Source organism: Plodia interpunctella, chromosome 30 (assembly GCF_027563975.2).
Source record: "Plodia interpunctella isolate USDA-ARS_2022_Savannah chromosome 30, ilPloInte3.2, whole genome shotgun sequence".
NCBI classification, from domain to species: domain Eukaryota; kingdom Metazoa; phylum Arthropoda; class Insecta; order Lepidoptera; family Pyralidae; genus Plodia; species Plodia interpunctella.
The window spans coordinates 1,985,943-2,001,621 of NC_071323.1; the positions used below are offsets into that span (position 1 = coordinate 1,985,943).

Below are 15,679 nucleotides of genomic sequence, written 5' to 3' on the forward strand. Positions count from 1 at the left end.
TAACATTGTAATTTGACAATAGCGGACTTAGTTTAATTTGGTTTCTTATTTTAATTTCTTCTTGGAGCAGCTATGATATCATGCAAGCTCTCACGATAGTCTTTTTATCACGCGCATAGGCTATAAGATATTCGTTCTGTGTGCCTCATGAAATAAATAATATTGAAAATATTATAACAGAACTTTAGTTTTTCTTTATAGATTAGTTCCCTGAGTCCATTTCAAATAAAATACACTTTATTAAATATTTATTTGACCATAAAGAGTTGACAATAAATGAGGGCGTATCTGTCACATTTTTGACGTAAAATGCTGAATGGAAAATTTTTAGTTCCACTTTAATTAATTTCTACTCTTTAAGGTCGAACTGTATATTTCTTCCGTAAATGGCGCTATAAAGAGTTTATCTATCTATATATCTATAAAAAAGAGTTGCTATGAGCCCTCGTTGATTATGTCTTGTGAGAAAAAAATATTACGTAAGGTTCTGCACATACAACGCTAATGATATTTATCTAAAACTGTCTCGTCTTTGACGCAGTGGTAAAGGCCTTGTCTATGATTCACGGGGTCAGAGTTCGAACCCCGGTCAGGTCACAATGGAAATTTATCTTTTTCAAACCTTATTTGAGAGCATTTTATTTTAAACTTTATCGTAACACATTGTAAAGAAATATGTACAAAAGATGGCCATTTGCATTAACTAAGCAAAAATGCATTTAAATAGAAAGTGAGAAAAGATTAAAGATGAGAGCCATTGAGAGTCAGAGCTTGATACCTAAGTCTAGCTGACTTCCAAAGCGCAAGAAGAAGCGGCGCAACAAATTACACCGCAGCCACAAAGTTATGGTGTGATCCGAGCGCGGACCCCTTTCTAAACCTATGGTTAGACCAACAGTAAGAACAATGTCTTATATCTGCGGTTAGACCATTGGCAGGCATAAATCCTTGACAAGCTCTTCTCAGTATAAATAGTAATATAATCTAGGTACTCATAATATCAATAGGTAAAATGATACTACTGATTAACACGATATGGTTCAAATTGCGAAAATGATACGCTAATGAAAAGATAACAATAATCTCTCTAGGTAACTATATACATAGGTAAGTATGAGGTTTTGAGTTGATATCATGTTATCAATCCTGTTAATATTTTAAACTAGGTGTAAGCTTTGTTACACGGGCAAAAATAATATATTAAGACTCTCGTCCGAAAACGTACATCGGTGAATTTTTGAGTATTTGACAGCCATCATTACCGTCCTTCAAAATAATCTTTCTAAAATGTTAAAAATAAAATATTGATAAAATTTTCACTTTATTTAATACAGATTAACCAACTAATATTATAAATGCGGAAGTAAGTTTGTTTTTTACCACTTCATGCTCTTTCTACTCAACCAATCTTCTTGAAATTTGGCATACAGTTTGAAGTATGGAGAAGGACATAACTGAAAAATGACTGTTCCTATGGGAAAATTAAGCGGGCGAAACCGCGAGCAAAAGCTAGTTATTCGTAAATTTATTCTTATTGATCTAAAAATATTCTAGTCTTTGTTCAAATTTGTAGGAGAATGTCGTTGATCGAAATGCTCAAAAATTCGCCAGTACTGTCTTTAAACGTCAAGTGTGAAAGGGACCATCGGATAAAAATACCGCTGACAAAAAAAACTCTTAGTCCTATGGAATAGTGGGTACCCCTTAGTACCTACTAATTCCATGGTCCTAGTCCCTGCCCACTAGTCCCATCCGCCACATAAATACTAATAGGTACGCGCGTTGATGAAAAAAATGTAGACGGTCAAAATCAGATCTGCGCGTACCATTTCTAAATCTATGGCCAAAATTACCCAACAAGGGTTCCGTTTTGCCTTTAAAATAACATTTTAATTGTGTAACATTCTGTTTGACCTGGGCGCTAACCTTGGACCACTTCTTACGTGAAGTTGGCGGAATGCCAGGACTACTACTTGGGACGGAATTGACTCTGTCCTTTGTTATGTAACTTAAAATACTACACGTGACTATTTCGAGATGGGCGACATAATTTAGTTAACTCTATACTTGTGCATACAAGTTTTTTATATAAAATAGCTGCGCCCCGGGACTTCGCTCCCGTGGGAATTTCGGGACAAAAACCCTATGTCCTTCTCGCACTTCAAACTACGTGTATCTATGCAAAATATTTGGTTGAGCAGGTAAAGCGTGAAGAGGTAACAAACAAACTTAGGTACTTTCGCATTTATAATATTAGTTGGGATATTTAAATTGTTTATAGATAAACCTGCGGCCTGCCCCGGCTTCGCTCGGGTAAAACCATAAAAAGTAGCCTGTCACTTCTGAAGGTTTCGTCTATCTTTGTGCCAAATTTTATATTTCATCAAAATCGGCCCAGTTTTTAGGCTTCCGTAGCCAAATGGCAAAAACTTCGACAAAACAAAAGATTCGTCATGTCTGTCAGTCCGTATGTCACAGCCACATTTTTCCGAAACTATAAGAGCTGTTGAATATATTATACTGTTGAAACATTAAGATTTTACATAAAAATAGAAAAAAAATAATAATTTGGTGTATCCCATCCCCATACTTAGAACTTAAATTAAAGAATATTTTTTTAATATTTATTTTTTGTAGATTAGGTTATTTTATGATTTTACATAGGTATTCACTATAGTTAACCCTCTTTAGCAACGCTATGTTGCTAATATATTTTTTCGTGATCTGAGAAATAAATAGCATAGCAATAATGGTACAGCCGCAACGTGGCCGATCACATTGATTCCGAAGCTTTTAAAAAGCGAAGCATTCCGGTAGTTCGCAGAGCGTTTCGACCGCTGTCATTACGATCCTGTTACGATTTTATTGAGCAAGGAATCGTTTCCAAAATCAATCATGCTATTTTAAAGTCAGTCTTAGTTTAAAATTTTTAAAATTGTAATGACAGCGCGACCGCAGCGGTTGAAACGCTCTGAGAAAAACCCAGAAATGCAAAAGAAAACATTTCTATTTAACTCACATAAATTTATTTAAATAATATAATAAAATGACTACAATAAAACTGATTCATTTGCGAACATTTCCCCACATATAAATACACGGAGTGGAATGACAGAGAAATACTAGACACATCATGTTATTAAGGACTTACCATGGAATTAGTAGGTACTTATACGAGGTACTTACAAAATCCATGTGACTTACTTATTATAAACCATAAAGCTACAGTATGTTTTGTCATTGCCACACTTTACAATATTTGACATTGACAGAACAAGACAAAACATACAATAGCTTAAATTATTAATAAGAGAGCCCCGTGAGCCCAATATATAGGTACAATTTGAAGTTTTCAAAAAGCTGGCACGGTTCTACCGGCTGCCTGAAATTATGTGAAAGTGACCGAATAGTAGACACCATGCTACAAAATCATTAGGGAGGAATATTAATTAAGTTTCCAAGTTTATGTTGAATATCAATTATTTTAATGCGTTAATTTTAATGAACAATGCAATAAATGACATAACAGCCATTGCATTAACCCACTACACAAACAGCTGGGTGTTATAATTATAAGTATGACATGTCTGTGTATATATAAGTCTGTGGCATTGTAATTCCAAAACGCATGATTGTTGTTTGAAAGATGCCTTAATCGACTGTGTTTTTGCATGATTCAATGCCGGTTTTTTTTTTACATATCCAGATATTATTGGAACTGGTAACACTTAAAATTAAGAAATTATTGGAGTGTAAGAGCTGGTTCAAGCGGTAGCCGGGTTTCCCTGTAACAAAAACAAGTTTTTAGGTCTATAGTATCATATGAATCTATTGTCTATAGTATCTCTAATCTATCATATGTATTTGTTATTTAGTACACGTCAAAGCCTCTTTTTTTAAAAGCAGTGGTGGTGATCCACAGGCGGGCGTCTTACCATACGCCCGCCTGTGGATCGAAAGGTCCCAGGTTTGAATCCTACTCGTGCCACATGAGTTTATATACAAATCTGACTCATATATAGTAGTTTTCATCGACCACCACTTGCTTCCAGTGAAGGAAAACATCGTGAGGAAACCTGCACACTGGTTGATTATTATTAACTTGTGTGTGAAATGGAGAAGGCAATGGCAAAGCACTCCATTAATAATGCCAAGAAAGTTGTTGTGTGTGTTTCATTCCACGTGTGTGTGTTTCATTTCACCACAACCCTCATCGGGGAATCGTTCGTTTAATATTTGATTTTGTGAACAAAATATACTTTAGTTTCCTGAATATTGCTAGGTAGCAGCGGACCTGAAATGTTTTGAACATACAACATTAATGTTCTGTCCAAAACATGTCGCAGCGTACCCAGCTTTACAGTTGTTGTGTACACACTTTTTTTTAACCTTTCAAATACCTTTTATTTTGCTTTAAAATTCAAATAATTTATTCGGAAATTAGACCTTCACAAGCACTTTTTTCTCGTCAATTTTTATATTTATAGTTATTTCTCACAAGCTACAAACTACTGGCGTTTCGGAACGACCTTTAAATACAGTACATATATGTCAAAATAATGTTGGCCTCTTACATTTCATACAAAATATACTTTAAAAGGTTAAATATTCGACCACAGAGTAAAAACAATTAATAATTACTAATTGTTTTTTTTTTCAGCCAGATTTTCAGGTTTCTCTTAAATCTTTAGATGTCCTGTCCCACAGCTGGGCAAAGATCTCCCCCTTTTTCAACCTATCTCGGTCCAAGGCAAAATCAGGCCAATCTTTAAAAAAAAAGTCATCGCGCCATATTCTTAATAAAGAAAGAAAGAAATAAAACACAAGTTTTATATCCATACTATTTACTACCAATATTATAAATGTAATAGTCTCTCTCTGTGTATCACGTTTTCATAGTTAAACCGCTGAATAGATTTCGATTCAAGGGTTAAATATGCGAGTTCATATATAAGCTACTTTTTTTCTAATATCAGATATCACAAATGCGAAAGTTTGTATGATAGCGGGCGAAGTTGTGGCTGGGCCAATTTTTATGAAATTTGAAATGGAGGAAACTATACCTTAGATTAACATATAGTGGTACTTTTTATGCCAAAATTACGCGATTCCCAAATGATTTGGTCTGAAATTCATAAAGTAGACGGCGCTATTGTGCATAAAATTAAAAAGTATTTTTAGAGTTCCGTATCTCAAAAGAAAAAAAAGGAACCCTTATGAAATCACTTTGATGTCTGTCAGTTTTTTTTAAATAATTGCAACGTTTAAATAATTATCAATTAAATCATCATATTATGATGATTTAATTGTAACGTGTATTATTCGTTTACCGTGACACGGTTCCTCAGTACAGCGCCCTTGATCCTAGACGGTCTAAATATAACGCGCCTCGCTTCTAGAGCGCGGCTAAAATGTCTGCGGCGAAACATCTGTTCACGTTCATAGTCCATATCACAGAGCAAGGTTTGGTGTCAGGAACGCATTGACAGACTAGCTGCGCCACGGGGCTTCGCTCCCGTGGGATTTCCAAATTAAAAGTACCCAGTTCGTATTCCAGGTCATATTCTACGCCATGTACCAATTTTCATAACAATCAGTCCAGAAGATTTTGCATGTAAGAGTAACATACATACATAAAAACTATCGCATTTATAATATAAGTAGGATTCGCGTTTGTTCAGAAATATTTATTTTGTGAATGGTCAAAACTATAACATGTTTATATTTTAACATAAATGTCATAATTGACACAAGTTGTTTAAGGTCTGTGCACACCTAATTCCTGTGCAGAATACAACCGTGTATGCAAATTAAACACTTTACATATACACTATAATTCGTGTTAGTAAAGACTAACACGAATTTTAATACGCGCGAACCTTTATCTTCGTCAGAAGAATATTGTTGCTTTCAACACATGAAAAAATAAATCATCTCCATGTATCAGCATGATCTGATGGTGCACCCAGGATTGGCTTCCAACATGGGAATTCCTTAACAGTTTACAGCTTGGGCATAGGTTTCTCGTCAGCCGTTAAATGCCACAAGATCTCTCTGACGACAATAAAAGCTTGTGGCAAAAATGGAATTAAAAAAAAAACTTGTTTATTTATTTATTACATACCCAAGTACGTGACATCCAGATGAGGGTCTCCGTGTCCAGTTTGGGTCCAATGAGTGGGTTCATCTGCGCCATGTAGCAGCACAGCCAGCTGAAAACATTATTGTATTTTTTAAGTTTAACATGTCTGTCTGTGTAGCTGTCTGTGGCATCGTAGCTCCCAAACGGATGATCCGATTTTCGTTAATTTTTTAAGTGTATCGTAGATAATTTTATCCTGAGTGTTCTTAGCCATTTTCATGAAAATCGGTTCAGCCGTTCAAAAGTTGTAGCTAAATGAATATTGGAAGTCGGGGGATTTTTAATTTGTTTAACAAATAAACTTGCCAGTTATTACACTGGTGTAAGAGGCGATCATGAGATATATACTAAAGCAATAAGGCAGGACACTGGTTGTAAAATCCTAATATTATAAATGCGAAAGTAAGTTTGTTTGTTACCTATTTATGCACTATCTACTGAACCAATTGTTATGAAATTTAGTACACGGGTAGAAAATAACCTGGTTAACACACAGGCAATTTTTTGTCTCGAAATTCCCACGGGAGCGTAGTCCCGGGGCGCAGCTAGTAAATAATAAAAACCTATCTTTATCTCTTTACAAGTTTTTTTTTGTTTTATAAAATAGGCCTGTCAGGAAAGTGAAGAAAACGGATTTTTAATGAACTACATTTTTTGCCATTGCAACGCCAAATATTATGGTCAATGGTGTGTTTGGTGTTTAGTGTTTAGTTCAGATTGCTTTGGAGACTAGTGACTGAAATAGATAGCTATAGCCACCACAACCAAATCTTCAATTGCAAGCTCATTTTTATGCTACCCTTAAGAGAGTGTGTGGACAGTGTTATCCTCAAAACAAAATGTAAGTAATGTATTTAAAACATGGAAAAAATCATGCTTCAGCTTAATTAGCAGCCAGTGTGTTATAAAAGAAAATATTTTATCCCTCATCACATACCTCACTGTCCCTCATCACATACCTGACCTAATTTGATAATTTGTATGAGATTAGTAATAAAGATTAGGGAGCCGATTGGGCCAAGAAGTTGTATGGAAATCTTCTATTTTATTTGGTTACACTAATTGTAGTGACGGATTAACACAATAGCCGCCTTTCAGCTTACTCAGGCTACTGGTAAATCCGCCACTGCTCATCCTTTTTCCATTTGTCTAGTTTTCTTGCTCTCTTGTAAATTCAGAGAGAAGAAAAAGAATGCTAAGGACAAGTAGCTAGTTGGAGTGAAGAAAACATTTTATAGGATGATGTAAAATCAAAATAGGTATATTTAATACCATAGATTGATGTTGATCTTGTATTGTTATTTTATACAAATATAATGAAGCAGTGGTGGTGTAATGGTTAAGATGCCCAACTGTGGATCGAAAGGTCCCAGGTTCGACCCTACTTGTACCTTATGCATTTGTATATCAATCTGAATGATGTATAGTAGATTTTATAGACCGCCTCTTGCTTTTCCGGTGAAGGAAAAGATCGTGAGGAAACCTGCACACTGGTTGATAATTAACTTGTTGAAATGGAGAAGGCAGACCACAGTCATGAGTGTTTCATTGCACGTAATGAACTCAGCCATAATACGACTATGAGTGAAGAGAAGCTAAAATTTAGAGCGTAATTTCTAATTGAGAACTAAATAAAAAAAGGTTTCAAATACTTACAACAGCCAACACGTAGCTGCAGTCAACATCAACACCACTTGGATGATCCTGAAAATTAGAGGTAATATTCATTTTAAAGACTGGATGAGAATAAAAGTACCAGGAAACCTTTTTAATGGTAATAACTTACCCCCTATTCGGACCTTTAGGAGCGAAGAAGGGGCACACAATTCCAACTACGCCCCAGAGAACTGTAAATACGGTAATCGGAACAAATGATGCACCCATTTTGATATATTATAGGGAATATTTCGTGAGAGAAATAATAAATTATCAAATAAACATCAGCTGAACGCAATGGTGGGTGGACAATATTGATATGTTGGTAGCGCTAACTTCACAGAAGTCATATGACAAAATTGCGTTTTGTTGTACATAAAGTAGTCCATTCACGGCACGCCAGTTCTTCATTTAATTTTTTGTAATAATATATTTTTGTCAAGTGTTAAATACGAATCAAATAAAACTAATTATTACAGAGTAATCCTTACTCTAATTAAAGTTATTATTAAACTACAACAATAAATAAATGTAAATCTGTAAATAAAAATCAGTAGAAAACGTATCTAGGACGCTGGCAGCATTGAATACATCGAGGCACTACTGCCGGGAAAAATATTTAGATCAACTAAAAGGTACGGAAAAACAAGCACGAGTCAGATTTCAACATAGATCAACCACAAAAATAATACCCAGAATATAAGTCTAGCAGTAAGTAGGTACTATACGGATAATACCTACTACTTAATTTCACACACAACCATACGACCAATAAAAATTAATAGTTTTTATTTCATTGGTATTTACCGACCTCTATTGTGAAATTTGACAAATGTCACTATTTTGGTCTGATTTTCTATTTGGAATTTCATATTATAGTTTATTCACTTATGAACACGGTTCATTAAAAATTAAATTTAAAATTAACTTATGTGTAAATTATAAACTTATTTGAATATAAACTTATTTAAAATGAGAACTTCAAGAAATCAAAAGAAACAAAATAAAATGACTTCGTGTTTACATATAGCCCATAAAACGAAGCGACGAAGGAAATTTCATTCAAACTCCATTATTATGTCCAATTCGATGGATACGATAAGTAAATCAATACTCAATTTGGAGAACATAAATGAAATTCTTCGTACTCATGTATGTTTGGTCATGTTATACTAAATTCCTACGGTTTCTGTCTTAGATTAACGGGAAGTGTCCCCTAAGTATACATTTTTCTATTTGCTTTATTGAATCACAAAGCACTAAAAACGTTTTACCTACATACGTTAACATAATCAAAAGATGTCATATCTTTTATTTGCGTAAAAGTTTCGTTGTTGATCTACTGTATGTTCATACCAAGGTCGTTTTCGGACGAACGTACTTAACGACTTTTGAACACTGTGTTTGCATAGTATAAAATTGTATGTCGTCTACATCACTACATAGTATAAAACAAAGGCGCTTCCCGCCGTCGTCTGTCCATATGTATGCTTAGATCTTTGAAACTACGCAACGGATTTTGATGCGGGTTTTGTATTAATGTATTTAATAGACCGTGTGATTTCTGAGGAAATTGGCATTGGCATGGCGTCCCCAAAAGCTAATAAAATAATAACAAATCTCATTCTCATTCAGTTCTTTTATTAGAAATCACACAGGACTGAAGGAAAGACTAGTTGGAAACTGATACCAAAGGATTCGCGTGAAATTTACAAAAAGAAACAGGAAAAAAATGAAAAATCGCATCAGTCTGATCGCACAAGTGATGAATATACCGAAGAAAATGGTCTGGATACACACACAAGTGACGAAACTTCGGATGAAAAGGAACATATAAAGAGACGGCGGCATTACTCTGTTAGAAGATGTGGAAAAAAAGCGAAAAGGACGAAAAGTTACACCCGAAGAAGGTAAGATTTTGTCAGGACATTATGTAAATTCCAAGCGGTAGGATCGATTTGTGTAGACTCTATAATACCATGGAATGGATAAAAAAGTGCCTCATCTCTCGCTCTCTCACTCTCTCATCTAAACGTTCTCATAAAAAGCATCGGAACCCAGGATCAACTTTCCAACATTTTCGTCATATCTGCGCACGGTCGTCGGCATCCCTTGTTGACATTGCCATCACAGACCCTGGCGGACTGTCGTCCGCCAAGCCAGCACCTTCTCTTGTGGGAAATTAACGCAGGCGGATCCGCGGGCAAATACTAGTTACTAATAAAACTACTACTAAATACTAATGTTTTTGCATGCACAGTAGCGCCATCTACTTTATAAAGCGTAATTGAGTCCGACTTTTTGCCAAAATCGGGATACAACATCAGGTTATTATCGGGTATTAGCTACCTCTTACCAAATTTCATAAAAATTGCCTAGTCGTCTGCGCGGGAAGAAGTAACATACTCGTACCAGAGGGTTCAAAAACGTTCGTCTAATAATATTGGTGGATAGATGAGTCCGGATGGGACGATTAACGTTTTGACATGTATCTTCAATTTCAGATACAAGGCTTCAACCGTTTCGCATTCTTCCATTACTACGGAATACGGCTCCACATCATGCTCTAGTGGTTATTCAGATATGGAATATGATTAATGAGTTCGGTTATTAAATTTATATTAGAACTTTAATTGGTATTTTTTTCTCATTCTACCGACGCTCAATGGCTGCGGAAGAAATAAGGAAAACGCCCAGATTAGAAATAAGAAAGAGAGGTCGTACATGGACATGAAAGGGATTGCTGCAAAAAGTTATTGGGAGTGTAAGGCTCCAACGCCAGTTTTATGTATAGCTTAATATATTATATTATGTAAGTGGTATGTGGTGCGCCTCACCGGCACTTGGTACGGTCACGTATTTGTATTGCTCTCAGTTAAAATTTTGAACAGACGTGCTAAGTTCTCTCAAACGGTTAAATTTTATCACAAATTGAAAACTTATAAAGGGACAAAAGAAACGTGCTTATTAATACCACAAAAAGTGCAGTGATCATTGTATTAATAACCTAAATAATTGTTGAACATTTTATTTTTTACTCGCTACGACAGCGAAGTGCGTGGCACCTGTGGCAGCGAATGACTCATCGCCCTCTCGTTCAATCCGCGATAGCGCCCGATCGCCCGCGTACTCCGTGACTAGCGACAGAATAGCGATACTTATAGTGAAACGTGTTCTGCGCCCCTGTACTTCGATATCTATGTACCTCGACACTTTCGCCGTTTGAATACCCTGTCTACTCTGAGCTAAGGTAAAAGATCTATTTTCAATATACAATATGGCTCCTACTTCAAGTAGCCTATGTGCTGGATGTCGGCAAAAAATAATCGGCCGTCATATTACCTGCTCTTCAGAGGTTTGCAGAAAAATATATGACGTTACTTGCGCAAAGGCTGACAAAATCACCCGAGCTGAACTAGATGCGTGGATCTGCCCTGAGTGTCGGGCCTCTAGGAGGAAGACTGGGGATTCTTCAACGCCTGTACGGGCTGTAACATACGAGGATTCAGATAGTGTCACACATCGAAAGAAAACTACCACAAGACTAGAAACTCCAGAACCAACTGAAACTACATCTGTTCCTGGGGGTATTTACCAAGCTCTGTATAAAGAATTCAAGGCTTTGCGGGAGTGCTTTGAAGAATTTAAGCCTGAAGTTTATTCTCGGTTGGACGCGATCAACTTGGCTCTTCTAGAGAATGCGAAAAGATTGGAAGTAATCGAAAGCAAGCAGGACACTCTGGAGCGCAGACAAACAGATCTAGATGTCAAACAGCAAATACTAGAACAACGCAATCAGGAACTGGAAATGACGGTGAAGACGTTGGAGGTTCAAATGTCTTCCTTGATGCAGAAAGGTCTTAGGAAGGAGGTGGAAATTATGGGAATCCAAGAGAACACAACTGAACAACCAGCACATTTAGGCTTTGTCATTGCCGCTAAAATAGGTGTGACTCTTGACCCCAGTGATATCGAAGAGGCCTCCAGGGCCGGGCCGCGCCGGAGTACTGCTGACCTTAAGGATAAATATATCTCACGTCCACTTGTGGTGAGGTTTGCGAAGACATCTGTTCGAGATAGCTTCCTGAAGGAAGCAAGAGCAAGACGTAACCTGAAAAGCAATGATATTGTCGAAGGTTGTCCCGAGCAGAGAGTGTACGTCAATGAAAGGCTTACTACTGAAAACCGACATTTATTTCGCGCAGCCAGAGAAAGGGCAAATGCCTGTGACTTCAAGTTTTGCTGGGTCAAAAACGGATCCATCTATATACGTAAGAAGGAAGGCAGCCCAGCTGTGCGCATTCAGTCGCAGAACGATTTACTCGGATTGGCTGGACAGACTGAGTCCACTTCTTGAGATTTATCTTTTCCACATACGGTTTTTACTAATAGTAGCTTGTTTGATCAATGTTATTCCCTCTGATGTTCTTGAATACTTAAAAATACAAAATTATATAGTAAATCCATTATACAGCATGGCAACTTTGATTTTTCAGCGAACAAAATATATGTTATGTATAAAGTACTGGCCTCCTTAGATCTATTACATAATATTGATAACTCATTTAATATATCATGCCATGCTGTAGATAAAGTTGAGAATTGTAATAAACTGATCGGTAACCGTACTCTGAAAGTCTTAAATATGAATATAAGAAGTGTCAATCACAATTTTAACGCGTTTATGATCTTTCTAGCAAGACTCGATATACAATTTGATGCTATAGTCTTGACTGAGTGTTGGATTTCTAATGCCTCTGTGATTCCACATATACCTGGTTATATTTCATCAAATTCAAATAAGTTTATTAATAAGGCAGGAGGAGTTGTTATATACATAAAAAGTAATTGGTCACCTAATTTTTCAGAACCACCTCTTGTTGATGCTAACTGTGTGCTGGCCGAGATTCCTGGCGTCTTCTCAATTCTGGGTGTCTACAGATCCCCCTCCTTTCTCGATAAAACACCTTATTTGATATCGCTTGAGACAGAAATTTCAAAATTAGCTCATAACAATCGTCTTCTCATTGCTGGTGATATAAATATTGAAATTATTTCCGAAGATGCAAACCATAACTACATGTGCCTCATGTCTCGGCTTGGTTACATCCCGGCTATCACCAAACCTACACGAGACAATGCATGCCTGGATCACATATTTATACCGAACAAAACCACAGCAACCTCCATCGTTTGTCATACAGCACTGACTGATCATCGTCCCACTATGGTAGGACTTTCATTCGATTATTCCGAAAAATCAAACCATCAAAGTCGCTATCGTACCAAAATAAATTTCGATGGCTTGTTATCTGATATAAGTCAAATTGACTGGTCAGATACTCTTCAATCTCTTTGTCCCTCAAAAGCAGCAGAGTCCCTAGAGTCAAAAATAGGAGCAGCTATCAAAGATAATTCTCAAATCGTAAAACTAAGTCATTCACAATTTACCATCCAACCTTGGATGACCCCCGGTTTGTTAAGATGTGCGAAACACAAAGACAGGCTACATGCTGAAGTACGTAAATACCCTGATAATCTTCTAAAAAAGCAAATATATACTAGATATCACAATTTTTATAACAATCTAATCAGAAAATTGAAACGTCAACATGATTCCAAACTTCTCCAGGATAATAAAAGTAACCCTAAAAAGTTATGGGAATGTATACGAAAAGTAACTCATACTCAGCGTTCAAAGACCGCATCACTTGAACTTACCCGAATTAAGGACTCATCTTCTGCCTCTCTCGACTACTGTAATGAATACTTCTCTTCGGTCGGCAAATCCTTGGCTACCAAAATACTTAATGACATAAATTCAACAGAAGAATCTCTAGCAGCTAAAATTAACGTAGATAATGGACCTACCAATTCTTTCTTTTTAACACCAACCGATCCCTGTGAAGTCGAGTCACGCATTAACAATCTAAAAAATGACAGCGCGCCGGGTATAGATGGCATCACAGATCGGATTTTGAAAATAATAGGAAAGTTCATTTCTGTGCCACTTGCGCATATATTTAACCTAAGCTTTCAAACAGGTGAATTTCCAGAAATTTGGAAAACAGCCATAGTTATTCCGATACACAAGAGCGGCCCAAAGAATGATCCTAAAAACTACCGACCAATCTCTCTATTAGTTATATTCTCAAAATTGCTAGAAGGATTGGTTAATGATCGGTTGATGAACTTTTTGGAGAGTCATGAGTTGCTATCGAATCAACAATTTGGTTTTAGAAAAAATAGATCTACTGAAAAGGCAGTGTCCCTTCTCACAGACACTATCGTATCTCATTTGGACTCTGGTCGGCCCTGTACTGGAGTTTTTCTTGATTTTTCAAGAGCCTTTGACACCGTCTCCATCTCTATACTGGTGCGAAGGTTAGAGCAAATGGGGGTCAGAGGTACAGCACTTAGATGGTTTTTTAGTTATTTAAATGGAAGACGACAGTGTGTAAAAGTTGATTCGAACGTTAGTGGCATACAATCTGTTTCATTCGGAGTGCCACAGGGCAGTATTCTGGGACCCACCCTATTTTTGGTTTACATAAATAGTTTAGCATCACTTGATCTTCCACAAGCCTCAATTATATGTTATGCAGATGATACCGCAATCCTTTTTACAGGCTCGAATTGGAAGGATTGCTTTGAAAATGTAAGCAATGGCTTGGCTACCATTTCAAACTGGCTAAAAAACAACGTTCTAACTTTAAATGCCCAAAAGTCGAAGCTTCTTTGCTTTCACAAAACAGCCGCTTCAGCTCCTGTCGACATTCCAGAAGTGACAATTCATAGTTGCAACAGTTTACCAGGAAGTGGCAATCTTAATTGTGCCTGTGGGTCAATTGAAAGATCATGTTCTGTGCGATATTTGGGAGTTATTCTCGACGAAAAATTATCATTCGCTTCTCATATCGACATCACATGTAAGAGATTGCGAAAAATCATTCACATCATGAAACTCCTTAGAGAATCCGCTAATAGACGTTTGTTAACCACCGTGTATCTTGCGTTATGCGAATCGATTCTTACATATTGTATCTCCATTTGGGGTGGTGCTTCTTCTTGTTACATGATAAATATCGAGAGAATACAGAGAGCCATACTCAAAACTTTGTTTCGTAAACCTACCCTCTATCCCACAGTGTCCCTGTATAACGATGCAAATGTTTTAAGTGTGCGTAAGCTATATATTCTAAAAATTGCTTTAGATACTCATCGGCATGTTATACAGGCACCTGACTATCCACAACTACTAAAAAAACGAGTCTTCAAAATACATGCTCCCCTAGTCAACACGACTTTTGCTCGCCGTTTCACTCAGTTTGCATCCCCTTTTATTTATAATAAAATCTGCAAAATATGTAACATAAAAGAGAATTCTGTTGCTAAAGCCAAATCCCTTATTTTTTCACTAATACTTCCATGGAATTATGATTACACAGAAGAATTCCTGCGCATTTTAAAATGAGTTTAATGAATCTAATGCACTTTTACAGGTACGATTAGTGATCTTGTTGTTATTAATATTTACTTGCTATGCCAGATTATTATTATTATTCTGTTCTATATTAGCAAAACGTTTATAGATTGAAAAGCACTTTTGTATTTCGTCTTATACTAATTTATAAGTTTTTATGTTTCCTCTTTTTATTATTAATTTAAATTTTTATTGCCGGTAGTCTGATTTATTTCTCAATGTTTGTTAAACAATAACGGCTGCCACAGGACAGGCATTCTTGCCTAGTGTGGGGCCAATAGTAAACCAAAATGCTATTTATTTTTATAAGGTTAATTAACATTACTTATTAAGGGTATATGTATTGTAGCATAAGGATTTTGATCTCCGTTTTGGAAATAAATATATTTCATTTCATT

At 36.3% G+C, this 15,679-nt stretch overlaps 2 protein-coding genes across 2 annotated transcripts; one reads left to right on the forward strand and one right to left on the reverse strand.

Moving 5' to 3' along the window:
• Positions 1-3,596: 3,596 nt before the first annotated feature.
• Positions 3,597-8,123, reverse strand: LOC128682573 (V-type proton ATPase subunit e 2-like). The gene is made up of 4 exons (XM_053767377.2): positions 7,929-8,123; positions 7,799-7,846; positions 6,125-6,212; positions 3,597-3,785 (listed from the first exon to the last, which is right to left on the reverse strand). Exons 1-4 carry the CDS (start codon positions 8,024-8,026, stop codon positions 3,765-3,767), a joined length of 255 nt encoding a protein of 84 aa, XP_053623352.1. The 5' UTR covers positions 8,027-8,123; the 3' UTR covers positions 3,597-3,764.
• Positions 8,124-10,638: 2,515 nt separating this feature from the next.
• On the forward strand, positions 10,639-15,676 carry LOC128682599 (uncharacterized). The gene has a single exon (XM_053767412.2). The coding sequence runs from the start codon at positions 11,076-11,078 to the stop codon at positions 12,153-12,155; it is 1,080 nt and encodes a 359-aa protein (XP_053623387.1). The 5' UTR covers positions 10,639-11,075; the 3' UTR covers positions 12,156-15,676.
• The last annotated feature ends 3 nt before the right edge of the window (positions 15,677-15,679 follow it).